Source organism: Podarcis erhardii (genome assembly GCF_964252035.2).
Source record: "Podarcis erhardii genome assembly, chromosome: 6".
Taxonomy (NCBI): domain Eukaryota; kingdom Metazoa; phylum Chordata; class Lepidosauria; order Squamata; family Lacertidae; genus Podarcis; species Podarcis erhardii.
Genome location: NC_138510.1, coordinates 64,052,874 through 64,074,746, shown reverse-complemented (window position 1 = coordinate 64,074,746; position 21,873 = coordinate 64,052,874). Strand labels below are relative to the sequence as shown.

At 45.7% G+C, this 21,873-nt stretch overlaps 1 protein-coding gene across 4 annotated transcripts; it reads left to right on the top strand.

Annotated features, from left to right (window-relative positions):
• Nucleotides 1-10,052: 10,052 nt before the first annotated feature.
• Nucleotides 10,053-15,711, top strand: DIRAS3 (DIRAS family GTPase 3). 4 transcript variants are annotated; one of them, XM_081866688.1, is made up of 2 exons: nucleotides 10,053-10,494; nucleotides 14,307-15,711. In XM_081866688.1, exon 2 carries the CDS (start codon nucleotides 14,373-14,375, stop codon nucleotides 14,967-14,969), a length of 597 nt encoding a protein of 198 aa, XP_081722814.1. In that variant the 5' UTR covers nucleotides 10,053-10,494; nucleotides 14,307-14,372; the 3' UTR covers nucleotides 14,970-15,711. The 4 variants fall into 4 exon arrangements, with proteins under 4 accessions (XP_081722814.1, XP_081722815.1, XP_081722816.1 ...); XM_081866689.1 differs by lacking the exon at nucleotides 10,053-10,494 and adding an exon at nucleotides 10,853-11,137; XM_081866690.1 differs by lacking the exon at nucleotides 10,053-10,494 and adding an exon at nucleotides 12,605-12,798.
• The last annotated feature ends 6,162 nt before the right edge of the window (nucleotides 15,712-21,873 follow it).

Here is a 21,873-nt window from a genome sequence, read left to right as displayed (position 1 = left end):
AATGTGGCTGCAGAACCCCTGCAATGAATTTCAAATTAATTTTCATTCTGTGGTTCTAGATGCTCCGCGTTGCTAAGGGTTTAATAAAATAAATACAAGGGTATCCTATGAAGGATGACACTACAACTTGACTAAGAATCAGAGTTGGAAGGAAACCCGAGAGTCATCTAGTCCAACCCCCAGCAATGCAGGACTCCTGCCCACAGAAGTCACTGGATGGGCTTGAACCACCAGTCTTACAGTTAACAGCCAGACACACAAGCCCATTGTACTGCAAAACTGAAGTGGATTAGTTCTCTCAGAGGGAGGCAAGTTGTGGCTTACCCAGCCTTCACTTACAAAATGGTCACAGTGAATCGGTGATGTCACTGGAGCTTATATGCTTTGGATGGGAAAAGGGGAGAAAGCCGTTGGTGATCTTCCTCTAATTACAAATACAGCGAGGCAGAATTGTGTGGGGAGACAAAACAGCGAGCCAGTGGCTCCGTGTTTGAGGAACATGTGTGCTCACCAAAAACAGGTAGAATTCGCCTGCAGCAGCCTTCTGCCAGTAAGTGGAAACAATCTCTGTTCAAAGGGCAGGCGAGAGAGGCTTTCAGTCACCATGGTTATGTACTCCCGCTCTCTGGGGAGAAAGCCAGCGGGTGCATTAATCAGCATTGATCGTGACCAGACTCACAGAGCCCACACGCTCCTTGAGCCGGCAGATCGCAGGTGCTTTTGATCATGGTCCAGAGAAGAGCAGGAAAGGAGCTGAGAATACAGGCCCCTTCAACCCACAGGCAGGCGCTGGCATTTGTCTAACCCCAACAGAGCAGCGGGGGAACCTGTGGCTGTCCAGTTGTTTTGGGACTACAACTTCTGCCATTCCTATTAGCCATGCTGGCTGGGGCTGATGGGAGCCAGGAGTCCAGCAACTTATCCATTGCTGTGCCCTAACATATTCATAGTGCATGGATTCTAATTCCAGTAGTTGTTGTTGGAATCCGTCTGACTTGGGAGACAATGGATTAGTGCACCTTTGAGGTTGAAGTCAAAACGCTGGAGAGTTACAGCGCCTGCTGTGGCTTTAGAGACCGATATAGGAGAGACATGTTTTGTTGCAGCTGGGGCAGATGAAAGGTGTCGAGTTGTGCTGCTGCAGATCCACCATGGAAATTCTTCTCACCGTGCTCCTCCCGGTGGTCATTCCTCCTCTGGTCACTGCTATAGATGCACAACATGACTGTCTGTCTCCAAACACTGCAATCATCTTCCACGGATTCTCCCATGGCAAGTTTAAAATTGCCAGGCTTTGTGTCACATTTGCAGACATCTTTGAGTGGCAGAGTTTGTCTGGTTCCTGAAGCCTGTTCCCTGTAGAGCACATCCTTGGGGATCCTACCGTCTTCCATTCTGTGGACAACGACCAAGCCAGCTGAGACAGAAGTGCAAACATGCTGGGCATCTGAGATTCCTGAACTGCAAGAACTAGATGACTCTCAGAGTGCTTTTGCAGCTCTACAATTTTATGATTCTATGATTATTTTTAAAGTAAAGCAAAGCAAGCCACCATCATGCTCAAGCTCATCTGGTCTGCATATGGTCAGGGCTTGGGGAAACACATGCGGGCCACTTTGGGATCCATGACACAAGAAAGGTAAATAGATAAGAAAATGCATGCACACATAATGCAACCTACCACAATTAACTTTGACCCTGAGAAGAAAATCTAAGCCTACAGTCTCATGCACACTTACTTCTGAGCAAAAAAGGCATAGGCTCCAGCTGTAAAGATATGCTTGCAACCTGAGCCTATGTTTTTTGTTTTACTGTTTTTTGTTTTTGTTTTGTTTTTGTTTTTGTTTTGTTTAACCACTGAGTAAGTGCCACTGAGTTCAATGGGTTTTAGATCTCGTAAGGATTGCAGTCAATATATGTGCTAGATATAAATGATTGGTAACAGCTGTGTTTATCCTAAGGGGGGGGGCATTAGAAGGATGTGTTTTCAAAGATTACATTTTTGGTTAGACCTTATCAGAACTCTGTCCAGATAAGTATGCTAAACTGTTTTGTTTTGCACAGGTAATTCCTGACTCTGATCCTCCTTGGACCTGTTGGGGATGTAAGTGGCTCAGGCTCAGCCACACCCTGCCACAGATTATGACCTGGGACTGATCCCTTCCCACATCTACATTCACTAAATTATACCTCGCAGACGAGGACAAGCCTTCCTCTTTGTATATATGAAGCCTTATTTACCTAGGGATCCATTAGCCTCGCCATCCCCTGGACCATGGAGGGAACAAAAGTACCAGGAAAGCAACTTCTTCTTTGGAGAAAAGAGTTTATTGCAATCTGCGCAGAGTGACAACCAGCAGGATCCCTCCTGAAAGACTGGCTGTAAAGCAAAACACTTCAGCAGACGTTCTTATACTTTTCTGAACACTCTTCCCCCTCCCATACCCTTTCCAGATTTGCCCAATCAGCTGGCAAATGTTCAACTTATTCCCTTATATGGCACATCTATATTGCTTGCTAAACACATTTTAATGCTTGCTAAACATTCCTTATACGTGCCTTTCTGCTAGCTAAGCACTCCCCCCTCCCCTTCTTCTTACACGTGTCTTTTCTTATCTTTGCATTAGTAAGCATAAGGCAGGAAGAAGGGGCCTGGTTAAATCTGCAAACAGCAGCTAAAATATTTTTGCAAGCTAAGAAATGGACTTTTGACCTGCCAGACAAATTTAGCTGGCGATGTGCTAACTGTCTGGCAAATTTGCAGAAGTGAGATTAGCACAGGATTTTTACTGCAGATAGCATTTGAGAGCAATCTTTCTTAGGTACAAAGTACAAGGCACAGAGAGTATTGAAAGAAATCCTTCCCATCTCCCTTTATATCCCCTTTCAATTAAAAAGAAGGGAGGCCACGAAACAAGGTCAGGTCAGGCTCCCTAAATTTGTTCCCCCTGCATAAGGACACGGACCGCTATATACCCGCTGCGAAATCCTCCTTTCAGATTTGTGCTGCGTTGGGATAAGTTGCAAAGAGGAACAGGCTGAGCTGCTACTGTGCAGACATAGACAAGGAGGTAAACTCCGCAATTCACACCATTAGGCAGAGGTGTCTGTGGCTGATGTCGCTGGCAAGATAACCAGCTTCACTCTACAGCCCACTGGAGTTGGCAGCAAATCCCACTGGCTTTAATAGCTCCGAATGTAACACCTCTGGCACAAGCCGCCTACTAAAATCAGTCCCTGATGACAGCTTCCTTTCCTTGCTCCAACATTAGTAGGGGATTGCCTCTCTCTGACGATCATGTTGCCTTTGATGAATTAGCTCTCTGCTGCTGGGCTTCTGCGACATTTGGAGAGGAACCAGGAAATATATTCCAAAGCAGCATGTGGGAGCCTCTTTGCCCATGCTGTGACGTGGTTTCGTTTCTTTTTCCTAAAAGTTAAAGTTCTATTAAATATGGAACAGTGCCTATGCCTTCGGTCCCGTATGCAAATCAGTTCTTCCGGGACGTTATATAAAAGAGATAATTAATGAGGATATTTTCTCTCCTGCCTACCTATGACTGCAGCACACAGACCCTGGTGAGAGAGAGAGAAAGGAACTCATGGTAACCAGTCACAGGTTCCGGAGGGTTGGCAATTCATGGTGCCTCTTCAAGAACGATGTGGTAATGCAAAGGCAAACTTTTTCCCTGGAGGCCTCGGTGTTGTGGAAGGCCCTCCCTGCTGAAATGGAGAGGCCCATCCACATTCCCATTCCCTGTTTAGTTTATTTTTTGAAACGGAGGATGGATACTAAACAATTTAAACCAAAGCCTTTCAGAGGATCATCTCAACTCTCCTGTTCACCCTCACAAAAAATAACAAAAAGTAAAAAGTACTGCTTCCTCTCTGTAATTAAGGAAATCCCACATACTCACCCTGTGCTGTGGGAGTACTTATTGAGCATATATTAGCTGCAGTGACGTATTTTGCCAGCCTGGCTTTATGGCTCGCATATCAAAGGGGTGCATGCTTGAGAATCAGTCTTTCGCCTGCGTTCTGACTAGGCCTAGCATACAGTTTCCCCTGAGTAGGCCTTTCCAGGAAAGGGTTTCATATTGGCTGTTTGCCTGTCCTCCTATCTCCTCCTTTTTAAAATGTTAAACCAGGCAGAGATGAAGCTGTCTAGCTTGGTTTCATGACACCATTCATAACCCAGCTCCAATGGGCTTTTCAGAATCAGAGAGGTGATTTGGCTCCCATCTTTCTATCCCTCCCTCCCTCCTTTTGCCCCACTGCTAGATTGAGTCGTAGCTTCTTCTCTGAAATTATTGCAAACTTTGGGCTCCTTTGTCATGGAAGTGTTTGGGCTTCAGATATGTTGCTTTATGAGGAATCTGTGACTCTCTAGACTCAGGTTGCTAGACGACAAATCCACCACACCTGCACGTTATCCATGCTGGCATCTCCCAGTGGTGCAGCTGGATTATTTTAGATCCTGGACTTAAAACAGACATATGGGGACCTGCCTTAGCCAGCCATGTTGTGAAGCACACAAGTAACATTTCTTTATTTCTCACACACCCACAACCACACCCATTCCATTATTTACAATGAAAACTGTCTCCACGTTTCTGATACATTAGAGCAAATATTCCCCACAAACAAATGGCCAACCCTGATTATTAATATTTTTTAAAGGAAGATATACTCTTAGCATGTGCAGTTTCCCCTTTAAAAAACTCACTTAAATGGCTGCACCATCTTTATTACAGGGAAAAAAGTAGTCTTGGCTTCTGCTGACCTGATGTTAAACACATTTACTTGATAACAAACTCCATTTTGTTGTAGAGAAGGATAACACGTTTTTGCAATTTAAATTTTTAAAAAATCTCATTAAATTTCATCAACATTTTACTGCAGATTTTTCCTAATATACACATTTTTAGGTGCAGTTTTGACTAATTTACACATTTTGGAAGCAATTTCCTCTAATTGAATGCATTTTTTTGTATGTTAATTTCACTAAGGCATGTATTTTGTGCACACTTTCCCCCTAATATATATGCAGTTTTGTGCACATTGTTTGGTTGGACAACTGCACCACAAAATTTGAGGAAATGTAAGTTTCAAAGAATAATTGTGTTTCAGTTTGCAGATTGGTTTGAGAAGTGCAAATTAAGTAGTTTCTCCTTAAAATACAAACAAAAACCAAATTTATCCTCCATCCCTGAGGACATATCCATTGCTCTATAAGATTTCCCCCTAATATTCTTCAGTTTTGGTCACTCTCTGTTTTTGCAAAAGGAGTTACAACTTTCTTCATCTCATCTACCTGTCCAGCAGCTGGTCTTGGACTCCTTAATTTTAGCTCATCATGTGGAGAGAGTGGATTCTTAAACCCATGTTTTTTCCATTAATCATGCTGAGAAATCTCTCTCAAAAGATTAATCTTTGGATGAAGTTGAACTTTAATTTAATCTGCTTGATGGCTTTGGGTGAGTGGAGAGGAGGGCAGGCATGGCGAACAAGGCAATATTCAGGAAGCTCTGCCAGCTCTTGAATGCTTTCAAAACTGCATTATAAAAATGAAAACTCTCTTAGGGCCATTTTCCTGTGGTTGTTGTCTATTCCTTTTATACGTCGTGGAAATTTAACTGGGCCAGGCTGGCTCATACTTCAAAATAAAATGCTGGTGAAATTCCAGTTACATAATTTCTCTTGTATCCCAGCTGTTAAAGGGGACTCTTCTCTAGTTTCCAGTTTCAATTTTCTACCCATCACTTGGGTTGTCTTTTCAATATTATTTCCAGGAACTTTCCCCTTTCTCTGCAGAAAACTGGTTGCTACCCAACCAGAGTTGCACTGAAAGCTCTTCCCTATAGAAATTCAGTTTTGTCCCGAGAGACAACTCCTAGAGACTATCACCATCAACAGAGCTGGTGAAATTCAGAAGAAGAGGTGGGCCGATCCAAGAACACACCTGGTAAAGAGCTTCCTGTGTCAATAAGGGGCGGTGGGAGAAAGACTCAAACCCGCAGTGTCGCACATGCTTGAAAGCTATGAGTCAATCCACAATGTTTCAGATGCAGCAATGTCTATGTTCTTGAAGCCTCTGCAATATATCACAAGGATCACAGACAAAGCAACGTTCGAGAGCCCAGTGCTCACAAGCTGAAGGGGAAGAAACCAGGGGAGAGGGGTCATTTTCTATCTCAAGGGCTGCATTCTCTAATGAGTAAAACTCTGAGGGCCACATGCCAGTGATGGGGGAGACCAGAAGCAAAAGCAAACAGAGTCACAGATGTGGTTCTTACCTTTGTACAGTAGGTTATATTTGAGCCATGCAAAAGTCAGAGGTTTCTTCCCAATTACACTGGCAACCAATGAAAACCATTTGTTTTGTTTTGTTTTGTTTTGTTTTGTTTTGTTTTGTTTTGTTTTGTTTTGTTTTGTTTTGTTTTGTTTTGTTTTGTTTTGTTTTGTTTTGTTTTGTTTTGTTTTACCTGGTCCTGCTTCTTCTCTGTATCTAAGAAGATGATGGTGATGATGATGATTCAAAATTATTACAAATCAAACCAAATTACTTTAATTTAATACAATTTCTTAAAATCAGGTTTCCTGCTCCTGTTGCAATCCTATGTCCAAGATAGTTCCCCACAGCTGCTTCCTTTCTTATTTAGTCTCCAGTTGACATCCTTCACTTGCCATTAAGCCATTCTTCCAGCTGTCTGCTTTTTCACCTTACAAACACCTACCATGGTTTCATCTTATATGTATGTGCAGTGGTACCTCGGGTTAAGAACTTAATTCGTTCTGGAGGTCCGTTCTTAACCTGAAACTGTTCTTAACCTGAAGCACCACTTTAGCTAATGGGGCCTCCCGCTGTCGCCACGCCAGTGCAGTGCGATTTCTGTTCTCATCCTGAAGCAAAGTTCTTAACCTGAGGTACTATTTCTGGGTTAGCAGAGTCTGTAACCTGAAGCATCTGTAACATGAAGCGTCTGTAACCCAAGGTACCACTGTAATCCATTTCATGTGTGTAGTTCTTCACCTAGTGTTAAGCAGGGGTCAGCAAACTTTTTCAGCAGGGGGCCGGTCCACTGTCCCTCAGACTTTGTGGGGGCAGGACTATATTTGGGGGGGGGGGGAATGAACGAATTCCTCTTCCCCACAAATAACCCAGAGACGCATTTTAAATAAAAGCACACATTCTACTCATGTAAAAACACCAGACAGGCCCCACAAATAACCCAGAGATGCATTTTAAATAAAAGGACACATTCTACTCATGTAAAAACACGCTGATTTCAGGACCATTCGCAGGCCAGATTTAGAAGGTGATTGGGCCGGATCAAGTCCCCGGGCCTTAGTTTGCCTACCCATGGTTAAAGGCATAGGCGAAGGGCTGGTAAGAAGCAATCCCAGCACCCAACGTCGGATGGTACAAAGTTTGAAAATAAGGGCTTCAACCACAAAGGCAGCTGCGCTTCTTTAAAGCCTAACCAGACATGTAATTTTATTATGTACATGGATTTTATCATCATTTCTATCATTTTGTTGCGCCTGCTGTTTAAAAGTCTGCTTTTATTGCTATTTTTAATGATATTTTTGGTACCATTTAATGTATACCACTTTGAGATTTTATAAATGAAATGCTATAGAAGTCTTGTTATAATGATGATGATGATGATGATGCAGCGCCTAGATCTCAGCATTCCACAAGTAGCTTCATATGAAAGTGGAAGTAGAAAGAATTCCTCTTTCTATCTTTGTGGGGCGGGGGAGAGGTTTATGTATGCAGCATCTCCACTCTCTGGGGGGAACAACAACTTCAAAACTGCAGCTGCCCTAAAGAATAAATGCTGGGAACCAGCATAAAAGCCAAGATACAGACTGTAATTAATTGGTCTGCTTTTTAGATGCAAATAAATAACCATGAGTATGAGTCAAGGGGAAATAAACTGCTTGACAGCAGCACTGGACTCCCACAAGCTCAGGCGGGGGAGAAAAATCTTGCTTTTATTTGTGGTAGTTATCTAGGGTTGTCTGTAACAGCTGAGTGGCAAGGAGAAATGCCAGGGGGCAGATCACTTCATCAAGACGTCCTCATACTGGGAAAAGCTGCACCCTGGGTTTTTGGGGGGGGTGTTGGCCATCATGCAGCTTTTATAGGCATAGATAATCTAAATACTAAAGTGCCAAAGGCCTCCTTCCTTGCCTTTTTATTAGGAGGCATATTGTTGCTAATGAAAGAGAGGGGCCTCCATTTCAGCATGATGGGATTCAAATTCCTAAATCAGTGGAAAGGGGAATCTCCACCCTTATTAATTTTGCCAGGTCTCCTCATGTGGCCCACAAGGCCATTTTGGCCAAGCCATGCCCACAGCTTACAGATGACATCACATATAATATCAAGGGGGGGGGAGTAAAGACACCGCTGGGACCAATCACCAGCCCCTCCAAAACCCTATGCCATGCACAACACTTTGCAAGCAGCAACCTTTTTGTGTCAGGCCATGGGCTTCTCCACTAAAACCTCGTTTCCACCTGTTCCCAAGCTGTACATACTCAAAGACACATTTTCCCACTCCTCTCGCCGCCCCGCCTGTTTTCTGTCTCTCTTTACTTTCTGCCATAAGTAGTGCTGGGATAGCTCCATTGATAGAGATGAACCCACAACTTCATCTCAGGGTTGTGGGTTCAAGCCCCACATTGGGCGAAAGATTCCTGAATTGCAGGGGGTTGGACTAGATGACCCTCATGGCCCCTCCCAACTTTACAGTTCTATGATCTATGCAGGAGTGGGTAGAGACGTGGACAATTTGCAGAAGATTGGCGGAGAATTCTGACTCCCAATTGTTTGACAACAGCAGCAATAAAATGACTCCTAAATTTCACTGCTGAAAGGAAGAACTTTGGAATAAATCCAGGAGTTGTGTGTGTGTGTGTGTGTGTGTGTGTGTGTGTGTGTGTGTGTGTGGAAGAACTCCATTCAGTTCTGCTACTCAAACTTGGGCTCAACATTCTTTTCCTATTCCTCAACATTCTATTCCTGGGCTCAACATTCTTTAATATTAAGTGTATGTCTTTGGCTCCAAGCTTTTGTCTGAGGATCTTGGGGTTCTGCTGGATCCTGCAGAAAGTAGGTATTGCAAGACTCAAGTCTATCCACACCTGATCTCTGGGATAATGAGATTGTAAGTTCCTTGAGGGCAGGGTCCCATCTTGTTTTTGCCCATGCAGTTCTGTAAAGTGGAGTGTGCCCTGAGAGTACAGCGCTGTATAACTCAAAGGAGAAGGAGGAAGACAGGGAAAATCAAGTTCATAGTCAATGTGGGACAGAAGGGAGATTGGGATTTCCCACTAGTGGTATATCATTGTTGGAGATGTGGCAAGGGAAATGGAGCTGTCTCACTAGTGGCATGTCATTGACAAAATAAAATGAATGAATGGCAGTCAGCTACCCAAATGGGATTTATCAATATTTTAAACACAAACACTCTCCACGCATCACTAAGACTCCACCACAAAAGTCTGTTGTTATTTATCGCGTGTGGGGAAGTTTGTGTTTAAAGCTTTGCTAATGCTAAGAAGGTTTCTTCCCCCACCGTCCACCATTGGCGAATGTGCAGCTGCGCTTGCAAGGACTCAGGGTAGCACGTATCGTATGGAATTGCTTTTAAATGTGTGTGCCTTTACCTAAAAGTTGCAGGTGGAGGGCAAGCTCTGAAACAAAGAGGTTGCTCTCCCCCACCCCTTTCCTTTCTTTCCGGCCGTGACTCTAAATATCTTTAACGACAAAGCCGAAATTCAACAGGTGCAGCGCAAGAGATGCCGCACTGAAAAACAGTGGCGGTGGGGGGGGGGGCCTGTCACCTGTGTGGAGATGCTAGATTAATGATTTTCACTCGGAGCAGCCCTGGAGATCTTAAAAGCAATTCCTTTCCATTGCAAAGAGCGTGCTGCTGCTGGTGCTTGTTTATTTCCCTGAAAAACAGCCAGCCCCCGAAAACTCCTCTGCCAAAAAAGAGACAAAAACAAGCCCCCACCCGCCCAACAAACTGGGGCGCGCTCTTTCTCTTTCGATGGAAAGGGAAAGCCGCCTCCTCCCCCGCGCTGGGCGCCTTTCAGCCATTGTCCTCCACGTTCCACGGTGACGCTTGCCTGGGGATGCTCCGCGCAGCTGGAGGAACGTGAGAGTGGCCGGGCGGGGAAAGAAGCGGGCTGCTGCTTCTGGAGAAGGGTTATTAGGCTGAGCCAGCGCCACCGGGGCGACGCTTTGCTGCCTCCGCCGCCATCGAGGGCGGACTCAGCTGGGGAGCTCCAGGGCAGCCAGCAGCACTAGGGGAGAGGCAGGCCGCCTGGTTCCCTGGGCGCGATGGCGCCGCCCTGCCTGGGCTACCCCGCCGGGGCGCAGGGGAGCGCGTTTCCCGGGAGTGCCTCCCCTGGTGACGCCCGGCAGGCAGCGAGAGAGGCTGGCCGCCCAGGCTTCTGGAAGAGCCAGAGACCGAGGTAAAGAGAGCGCCGAGAGGGTTGCGGGGGGGGGGGTCCTCACTTTGGGGAGGGGGAGGGGTGTGTGTGTGTGTCATCGGTGGATGACAAAATCTGCATCTCTTGACAGTCCTGGGGAGCTTTGCTCCTCTGTGTGTTTTTGTTTGCGGGTTGCTGGGCTTCCTGCTCGGATGCTGCCTCGCCCCTGTGGGCTACTGAGCTGCGGGGAGGCCTGCTCGTTGGCTGCCTGGAGACTGGGAAAGAGAGCCCTCGGGGGGGGGGGGGGCGGTATTCTTCCCTCCTGGCTGGTGGAGAGGGAGTGCTTTCTGGAAGGCGTCCGCGCCTGTTTGGTTTTCCCAAAGTCTTGGCTGATCCTGCCGAGACTTGCCTTCGCCAGCGTAGTGGTGTCATCATCCAGCCTCCCCTCCGCCCCCCTTGGGACAGGGTCTCGGGCTGCCGCATGGCAACGTCCCCGCTTTGGGGGATTCTCACCGCTGCGATATAAAGTGTGCGGGAATATGTGTGTGCTTAGGCGGAGCAGCGGCCCTGCGCAACAGTTGCTTGGAAGAAAAGCCTCCATTCCAATGAAACTTGAGAGGTTTAAAGAGTGGGGGCGTTCCTTGCAGATGCTGTGAACCTGCTTGCAACAGGACAACGTAGTGAGGTAGGTTGCTGTTACGCCTTTTCCTTCAGCTGGAGGAACAGAGAGAGAGAGAGAGAGAGATTGCGGGGAGGGATCATAGCTCAGGACTAGAGTACATGAATTGCATGCACAGTGTCCCTCGTTCAATCCTAGATGTCTCCAGTTATCAGGATCAGATAGCAAGTGATGGAGAAGATGGAGAAGCCTTAGGTTCTGGACAATTATACAAGCTAGTATTAGGCAACTTCCTAGGTTCTCGAGAGTGCTGTCCAACATGCTATTGGCTATTGTACTAAACTAGGGCTGTGCTCCTACTCTTGTTTATGGTGTGCACTCACTGTGTTTGCAGTGCTGAGTTTTCAATCTGTTTTCAGGCAACATTCTCCAAAATGCCTATATCTCTTGTACTTTGTTGCAAGATGCTACTGTTTGATGCTTGTTGTTCTTCAAACTCCTTAAGCCACCAGTTTGTTATTCTCTCTAGCCAAGGTGTGAACACCATTACATAGGGGAAAGACATCCACACCCACTTCCACACTTCCTGGGTGTGTACACAAACAGAAATGAATTTAAGCCCTGCTGATGTGAGCAGATGAAGGGTGGGGAAGTGCGAAGCACACCAAAACAGCAGCAACTTGACTGCACCCTAGGATTTGAGTTCTGGTCTTACAGATCCAAGTCCGAAATCTTCTGACTCTGTTGGGCTTGCTTAATGGCAGACATGGATCTTCCCAATGGGCAGCTTCTAGAGCATGGGAAGGAAGTTGGCCAGGGGGAAAATATCGGGGGCAGAGCAGCACTGGGAATTACCTTTTTATGATCAGCACATGGGTTCCAAACTAACTCCAAGCTCCAGGAGATACTTGAGTAGGTTGGACTCCTCCTACCCCTTTGAAGGTTGTGTGGTCAACAGAAGAAATGCTTTCAGAATGTGGTTGTTGCGATGGCAAACATCACCTGCTGAATTTCCTTCTGTCCTGTGGCTGTTAAAGGCACAGGGGCCCTGTCACAGAAACAGCTGGCGCAGCTGCACCCTGCTCCCTGTTCTGTTCCATTTTAGCATTCTTGCTTTCTAAAACCCTGTTTCTTCTTATCACCTGGCAAAAGTGCTTCTGATTCTTTCAATGCTAGTGTTTTCAAAAAGCCTTGGCTGTCCTCCGTGCTGTTTGAGGAAACAATACAGAGGAGGAGGAGACGAAAATGAACTTGGTGAGGGGCTTTGGCAGATTTAAACTTGAACTATGTGGTGTTTGGTTATTCAGTAATCCCTACCCTTGTTAATAGTGAATTTTTTATTTTACTTTTATTTATTAGATGTATATAGTACCCTTCATTTGAAAATCACAGTACACCAATAATACATGCTATGGTACAATGTTTTTTTAGAGATGTTAATTCTGCCGCTAAAACAATGGCACAAGTAATAAATGAATTAATGGAAAAACATTCTGATAACTTTACCTTCAGAATTTTCTCACTGGAAAGGAACCAAAAGATGATTCACCCTGAAGGCTTGAAAATCTGTGACTTCTTTGCTTGGATTTTTGGCTGGTAGAATCAGGACTGAAGGGAAAACCCCAGATGCCTAAACTTCCTGAAGTAGAAATATTTTCCCCAACCCAAGCAACAGTTTGATTCTGTCATCTTGGCAAACAGCGTAGCCAATATCTCCTGTGCAAAAAGTATTTTGATCAGTCTATTTTTGTTGTTGTTGTTTTAAAAATGAGGTGTTGGTGTTATTCACATATTGATAAAAGTGCTGTGGGTGCCAGCACAGCACAAAATGGCTGTCATGGGGAGCAAAAGAGAGAGAGGGGGGGGGTCTCCTCTATACTAGTGAGAACTGCCATAAAAAGACCTGGTTCTGATACTCTTGAGACAACCCAATCCTGTGTGTACTTATTCAAAAGCAAGCCCCACTGAATTCAGCAGTGTTTACCCACAAATGCTTGACACCATGGCTTATGGCAGGTCTGCAGGATGCTGAGAATATTGGCTTGGCTGAATGGAATGTTTCCATGAACGTCTCATCTAGACCTTGAGGAAACTGATAGCCCAGGTGTGGGGAACCTGTAGCCCTTCAAATACTTTAGACTCCCATCGGCTCTGGCCAGTGTGGCCAATGGTCAGGGATGATGGGAGTTGTAGTCCAGCATCATCTGGAGAGACCCAGTTCCCTGACCCCTGTGATAATGGATTAGTCTGCAATCCTAACCCTGCTCGTCTGGGAGCAACCTCACTGAATTCAACAGGACTTACTTCTGAATGGACATGGTTAGGATTGGTTATTGCAGTAGTCCCAGAATTCCTTGTAATTAGTTAAAATGAATGTCAACAAGATGAGTTGCGACTGCTTGCAATTCATTATTAGTAATTTTTTAGTGATTTTACATCCCATGCTGCTGAGAATCCAGGGGCATATTCCCAACTTAAGTACTTACAGCACAGGAAATTTGTGATCCTTGGTATGCATGCATGGATGTACTGCAGAGGGAAGGTGAAATAATAATTACAATTCCACGGTCTTCCTGTCTGGCCATTCAGGTCGTAACTCTGCGGTACAGCAAGCTTGTGCTGGTGTTGCCTTTCTTTGACAGGGTTGGTGGGTCAAACCAACAAGGGGGCTGTCCTGCCTGCCTGTTGGCAGCTGTGATTACGCCAGGAGGCAACATGCTGGGCTTGTCTGTATTCATTTGCATCGGTCCTTCTGAGTAATGCAGCTGGATTGTTGAGCCTGTTGCTTCTTGAGAGCCAGTGTGGGCGTGTGCAGAAAACAGGAGAAATAGAAGCGACAAACCCCTGGGATTCGCAGCCAACAACATCCCCCACCACAGCAGAAAATGAAAATAGCTGTGTGCTGAGGCTAGCTTAATGGGGAAGGGCGATCCTGAAGGTTTTGCGCCAGCTGCAGGGCGTTCTGTTGCTTGGGGACTGAAGAGCATTAATGTGGAGGGCCGATTGATCTCCACTCGCATAGGCAATTATAACCTTATTTCGCCTTACAGCTGCAGGCAGATCAGATATTTCACAGCTAATAGGAGGGCTGCCTGTGGAAAGTGTGAGGTTGACTTGGCTCTGCTGCTTCCTTGAAATGTGGAGGGTTTGGGAGGGGGCGTTGTTGAATTCAGCAACCTTGTGGAACCTCTTGTTATGCCTAAGTTTCTGCCTTCCCTCTTCTCTCTCTCTCCAGACCTGCTCCCCAAGGGGCTATGTAAAGAGACAGAACTCCTCCTTGGTTTCCAGCCGAGCGAGCAATATGCCAGAACAAAGTAATGATTACCGAGTGGTCGTGTTTGGAGCTGCAGGAGTTGGCAAGAGTTCTCTGGTTCTCCGCTTTGTGAGGGGAACCTTCCGGGAGACGTACATTCCCACCGTCGAGGACACCTACCGCCAGGTGATCAGCTGCGACAAGAGCATCTGCACCCTTCAGATCACAGATACCACTGGGAGCCACCAGTTCCCTGCCATGCAGAGACTGTCCATCTCCAAAGGCCATGCCTTCATGTTGGTCTACTCCGTGACCAGCCGCCAGTCCATCGAAGAGCTTCAGCCCATCTACGAGCAGATCTGCCAGATCAAAGGAGACATCCAGAAGGTCCCAATCATGTTGGTGGGGAACAAGAGTGACGACTCGCAGAGGGAAGTGCAGGCCAGCGAAGGGGAGGTCCTGGCCACCAAGTGGAAGTGCTCCTTCATGGAGACGTCGGCCAAAATGAACTACAACGTGCAGGAGCTTTTCCAGGAGCTCTTGAATTTGGAGAAGAGGAGAAGCGTCAGCCTCCAGGTGGACGGTAAGAAATCCAAGCAGCAGCGCAAGAAGGATAAACTGAAAGGCAAGTGCTCAGTCATGTGAGATGCCTGGGTTCTGCACCACCTTTGCGGTTGAAACAGGACTTCTTCTTGCATTGAAAACTGTCTCGCCTGACCTGGGGTGTGCCTGGAGTAGCGATTTCCCGAGGAGCTAACCCAGGATGTTTTTGCTTTATAGTCTAAATTTCGTTTAGGCTATTTGACTATTCCCTTGATGGAAGTTGGGGTTTGCATGTTTGTTCTGCACTAGCAGGCTTTTCCAAAACAGCCGCCATCACTCTCCATGCCCTCCTGTCCCTGCAGCAACCAGTATTAGCCATTTATGTCACAGGACAAGCCGCTAGGGTCACATGCGTTGAGGAAAAGCAACAGAGGGTACTCTTGTCCTGCATTTTGCCACTGCTTCTGACACCATCTCCAAGTTATCATAGCCCCTCCCCTCCTGCCCTTAGGCAAATGCTCAAGGAACCAAGCAATTCTCACTAGGGCTCTGGTCAGTAAGCCAGAAACAAACAAAAATAGTACTGTGTCTGATGTTTTGTATATACTTCAAAGGGACCTCTTCAGATGGATGCATCACCAGGGTAAAATCAAATGCTGATTGCGGTAAATGATGACTTTTGATCATTTACCGTAGGTCTTTGAATCTGCACGCTTGTAGGGAAGGAGGAGCTGCATTCCTCACCAAAGAAGTGCTTGTTGTTTCCTATTACATGTTAAAACTTCATTTGTGGTGTTTGTATATTCGCGAGGATTTTATGTGAACAATTAAAGTGATTTGAGTACCTAGTGTGCATCTGTTGACTTCTTAACCATAAGCAAATCCAAGGTTGTCTTCCCCTAAAAGATAGAATCTGTGGTCAAAAATACTCACTGTGCTTTTCAAATTGAGGATGGCCAAGAGGTGAACTTGATGTACCTTGGACAGGGATGGGGAAAGTGTGTCCCTCTAGGCATGGACTCCAACTCTCATCAGCCTCAGCCTCCATGACTTACCAAGCAGTATCTGGAAGGCTACAGATCCACCATACCTGGTCTTGAGTCATGCTGCACATTAAACATTCTCCATTTTGCTACAACAGGCTGCAAACGTATTCCACTGTCGTCTTCTTCTCTTCTTCTTCTTTGGTGATCACTCGTAGCCAAGTAAGATTAATGGAGCAATGGCTAAGTTGTAGAACGGAAGATGTGGCTCAGAGACGTCTTCCACACAAGACGTTTAAGGTGGGATGGCTGTTCCTCCTTTGCTCACATTTTACAGGGCACCTATTTTGTGCTGTCCATTTGTAATCTTCCTGTGTTTCCCCAAGTGCTACTTCTACCTCTTTTCTCACCTCAGAAGGTCTGGTGTTTGTTCGAAGGTGGTGGATGGTTGGTTGGTGGTGGGAGGCTAACACCCAGAGCAGGGCATCTCCTAAGAAGTCTAATAAGCAAGAGGGTTTGTTGGTGTTTAGCAGCTCAAGTCTGTCCAACCATCTGATGAGATGAAGTGGACAGTTTATTTCTGGGATGGTTGAGGCTCCTTATTGTTACTAACATTCTGCCATACAGTTATAATAAATCCATCAGAACGGAATGGAAAATCACAAAAAAAACTTTTTATACGTCACAGTTGACGTTTCGGCTTCTAGTTATCATTTTAAATATTTCATTCATTGCAGTAGACCTGCTGCAGTTAGACCTTCAAATATATCTGAACGGTAGAGATTTCATATTAAAAGGACATTTAGTTTGAACATATGTGAATAGGGCAATGCGGGGAGGGGGGGGGGTATCCATGCAAGCCCGCAGCCAGCAATGATGTCCCCACTAGAGATGATGCATTTAACATGAAGGTCAGAAGGAGAATCTGAAGGGAAGCGTCTCTGCAGTTAGGAACCTTTGCAAAGGCTGGCAGAAGCAGACTTAAGGCAATGCAACTGGCTCCGCTGCACTGGGCACTGAGCCTAGGGGGCGCTGCAGGGCTATGATGCAGTGAATTGAGCAGAACAGAAGAGGAGAGGCAACAGGCACCGAATTTTGGGCTCAGACAGGGAGTTGTTTATGTTTCAAAGACCAACGTGCACCCCTGAAGGCTGGGAGTAGAGGGGATGGTCTGGCTCAATGCCTGACTGGGGCGATAAAGTATGTCAAATCTAGGAAGAGTACTCAATAGCTAGAACACCTTAATTCTCTATGAACAGCAACTTAAAACAAAGGCGTCTCCTAATCCCCTTCTGAGGTTGATGATCTGCCGTCTGGTTAAATAAATAAAATATATGCCTATAATTTTGAGGCACCAAAAATAAAGGACCAATGCAGTGAAGCAAGTATGTTCCATTTTGGGGTACAATGTACCGTAATTTCATTTATTATGAAATGTGTGGAGGAAGTGTAGCCACTGCTGACTGTGACAGCTGGAATCTTTTTGCAGCTAAGAAAGTAAAACAAAACAAAACACACACACACCAAAATTTCAGCAAATAACAATACTAGGCAGTAATACATTATGGTAGAGGGAGATGTAATTTTTTTAAAAAAAAAAATTTGCAGTGCAGAAAACATAATATATTGGCAGAATATAGTAAGCAGAAATTAGAACTCTGATGTGCAGTAAAATACTTTTGAAGTCTTATGACTTCAGCTGCTGAAAGACCTGATTCCGCAGTAATATAAATGCTAAATAACAAATATGTCAGCATCCAAAAGCACAGCTCCCCACAGCCAAACTGGCTTTAAAGCAGTTTAATTTTCTTGGCTTTTTAAATGAAAAGTGCAGTGCATTTTTAAAAAAATGGTGCAGATGAAGGAATTTTGGCAGGTGTGGCTTGTAAAGGAGAGCTGAAAAATCTTCCATTTCCCCCTCCACAGCTAGTAAATGTACAGGAGCCCTAACCCCTTGCACCAGCTCAACATACAGTATTTTTGACAAGCTTCGCCTCAAATATTTTATCTCTCAAAGGCCCTGTACCAGGCATAGGCAAACTCGGCCCTCCAGATGTTTTGGGACTACAATTCCCATCACCCCTGACCACTGGTCCTGTTAGCTAGGGATCATGCGAGTTGCAGGCCAAAAACACCTGGAGAGCCGAGTTTGCCTGTTCCTGCCCTGTACAGACAAAACAATGTCAGGGTGATTAAATCATGGTTTATTGGCCTGAGCACCAGCCGTGTCCTCCCTCTTCTCCACTAATGTGTCTGGTTTCAGTTTCTTGTTTCTTAAAGCTACAGTTTCTGGGTTACATATGGGAAACTGTGGTTTAAACTTGGTTTAGGCCAAGAATCCAGGATCTGAGCCTGGCAGGGGCAATCTTGCAACACTCATACTAAGGAACGCTACCTTGTTCTGCAATACGTTACTTTAAGGCTCCCCTCTCTCCTTGCTGTATGTTGTGCTTATTTAATCTGCAATAAAGTTGGCAGCCTGCACCTGCATAAATATGCTCATGTTGCTCAGTGCCAGGCTGCAGGCACACTGTAAAGCACAAGCAATCTTACAGCAGTATTTTGAACTAATCCAGATTTTTGGACCCCTCATACAGTGTTTCACAGCAGCCTGGTGTCATGGACTGCTTGGATGCAGAGGAACCAGCTGGGAAACCACCAAGTGCTCAGGAAGTGATGGTGGGACAATGATGAGTGGTCAGAGGGAGAAGACTGGGAGGAGGAGGAGGTGTCAGAAGCTGAAGAGGTAACAGGGCTTCGTGAGCTGGGAGAGTCAGTGGCAGAGAATAGTCCAGAACCAGAGACAGAAGAGGAGCTTGGAGGAGTCAGAGAAGATGGAGACCAAGAGGTAGAGTCAAGCTGGTGAAAGAGTCGCGGGTGTCCACCCCCTCCTGCTGCAACAAGTTCTCCTCCCCCACATCTCCAAGAACCAGAACCGGCATGAAAAGGACAGAGGAGAGATTGGTAACACGCAGACACAGTCTCCGATTGCTTGGGGGAAACCCATGGAGAGGGGGGGACTTAGGCAGCTGTGGGGAGGTGGGAACCATCCATCTCACCAACTGCTTCATGGGGGCAAGACTTCCTGGAGATGAGTTGCTGTGCTCATTAGGCCTGCCAGTCCTGTGCAGATTGCGTTCTTGCTAATAAAGAGTTAATTCCAACTTGCACAGTGTGATTTACTGCTGGCTCGTTCCTGACTCCCACATTTCCTTGCTACTGCATTTTTCGCCCTATAGGACGCACTTTTTCCCTCCAAAAATGAAGGGGAAATCTATGTGCGTCCTATGGGGCGAATACAGGCTTTCACTGAAGCTTGGAGAGTGAGAGGGGTCAACATCTTTGGCCCCATCCACAACTAGTATTCAGTCCATGGGTTGAAAAATGTTCCTTATCCTAGACAATACAGATCTAGACAGACCGTTGGCCAGACCCAGTCAATAGCAGCCTCCTATTGAAATCTCTTTTTGATCTATGCCCCTTTCTGCTAACTAGATGCAGCCCAATTAAATGTTTATTTAACATGTTGCAGGCAGCTACATACCTTGTTTTTCCTAAAATAATTGGAGGCATGGGGGATTCTTGCTTAACCAGTTCTTTACAGGGTCCTTTTACAAGGAAGGCAGTATGCAGAGCAGAGAGGCTAATCTCTTCCTTCCCCTGCTGGGATTGGAATGGAGATTTTAAGGAAAAGTCAATTGGCATTGATGGGGATTTTCCCCACAAAGCCTCCTGGCTGCATGGGGAGCCTTCTCCATTACGGAGCTGCCTGCTGCATATTAAGCGAAAGTCTAGTTTGGCTCTCAGCAGTGAGAGAAAATCAATCTGTGCCTTATCCGGAGGAAGCCTTTGCTAATATTTCACATTTTGCAGGACTGAGCCCTGGAAAGGACATTTGTTGCTAGTGACTCCTAGTGAGCCCTGGTATGAATTAAACTCTCTGGATAAGCCCTAGAAGTCATCTGATGGGCCGAGTGTGAGGTAATCTTTCGCAATAACTCTTGGGGCTGTTATAAGAAAAAACTGCTCCTTTTCCCTTATGGGGTATCCAAGAGCCCGTATAGAGTTCTTAAGTGGGTTCCCTATCAGTAGCAGAAAATAACAGAGGCCAATCAGAGAATATTGAGAAGCAAAGCAGCTAATAAGCCTGATCTTTACAGTGGTACCTCTGGTTACGTACACTCCGCTAACCCAGAAATAGTGCTTCAGGTTAAGAACTTTGCTTCAGCATAAGAACAGAAATCGGGCTCTGGCAACGCGGCAGCAGCAGGAGGCCCCATTAGCTAAAGTGGTGCTTCAGGTTAAGAACAGTTTCAGGTTAAGAACGGACCTCCGGAACGAATTAAGTACTTAACCTGAGGTACCACTGTAGTAGCAGATAACAAATAATGGAACAAACCCTTGGCCTAAACTCTCTCTGTGTGTTAAATTTGTGTGTGATGGTGTTTTGTGTTAAGGAGTGCATGGTATTATGTTTTGGGTGTGTAATTTGATGGTGTGACACCATCCACTGCTGGAATGTGGCTTCCCAGCTTCACCTTAGGGTTAAAAAGGTTCCCCACCTCTGGCCTATAACAATCATGTGATTTTGTGAACACAGAGGAGGGAGCCCCAAAGAACATAGGGCCCCTACAGATTCCTTTTTATGGGGCATTCATGGTTGGTTTTGCTCTTGGCGGTTTCGGGACAGTCGCACTCGATCCCACTTTGCATACCGCTTGCACCTGCTTCATTTCCAAGCAGTGTCACTTCCTGCTGAAATCTGATAAATGTTTCGGTTTAGTTTTCCCCCTGTTTTTGTTGCGCTATAGCCCCTCCAGACAGCAAGAGTGTGGCAACGAGGGAGAAGCATCACAGAGCAAAGTAAAGCAGAGAAACTCCACCACCTATGCACTATTATTGTGTCGGGAACACATTGCAGAATATGTTCCTGCAGATAAAACATCAGTCTGCAGGGACCTATAGTCTATTCTCAGATCACATTCGAGCTACTTCAATTCCACTTCAATGTTATACTGACTTTCCAGCTGTGCTCACAATCTCACGAAGCCGAATGATCCGCTGATGGGATGCTTTCTCACACAGAGGCAGGCTTGAGTTTGCAACTAAGCTTATGTTCAACATGGCCCCGGCTGTGTTTGAAAGGTTGTGTTTGTTGCAGTCACACTTTGCATTTTTAGGTGTAAACCTACTCTGCAGGATCACACCAAAGGCCCACCCAGTTCAGCCTTCTGCTTTTATCCTGTGTCCAGACTCCTGCCAGATGCCTCTGGAAATGCCTGAAGCAGAGCATGAAAACAAACACCCCCTCATACTGCCTCTGACGTGTAATGTGTGAAGTGACTCTGATTCACTGCTGTATCACAAGAAGGGGAGACAATGGGGTAACATTGGCAATGAAATTGCCTCAAATATGACACAGTATTTGACAACGGATTTGGAAGTTTATCATAAGAGCAACAAAAAAAGAAGTCTGAATCAATGCTTAACATTGTGTTTTATGACCATTTCTACTAAAATGGGAGTATAGCTTTGAAAACTCATTTATTTGGTACTCTATAGTTTCCAGCTCATGTTTACTGACTAATGCTCTCCCTCCTGCTCCACGCACACACACACACACACACACACACACACACTTGTTAAAACTTTTGAGGGAAAGGAAATGTCAGTCGGTGCTTCCAGATGGGGCTTAATTCTGTAAACGACTTGGATTTCGCCCAGAAAGAGTAAATCTGAGTTAAATGGGGGAGGGGTATGGTCTGGCACTTTGATGCTGAGATCATGTGGACAGAACACTTTGCTTGCATGAGGAATCTGGAATCACCCACTGTAATATGTTCCTGCCTATATGCTTTTGAAAAGTGTCAGGAAAACTTCAGTTTAATAATCCAGAATGCTGTGGCAAAAGGACTGGGCAGACCCTCTGTCCGCACATCATTAGTATTCCAAAAGGAACAAGCACCCCAAATACATACACGTCTCACACAATGTGGTAGACTTACATTTTGCTAGGGGGCTAC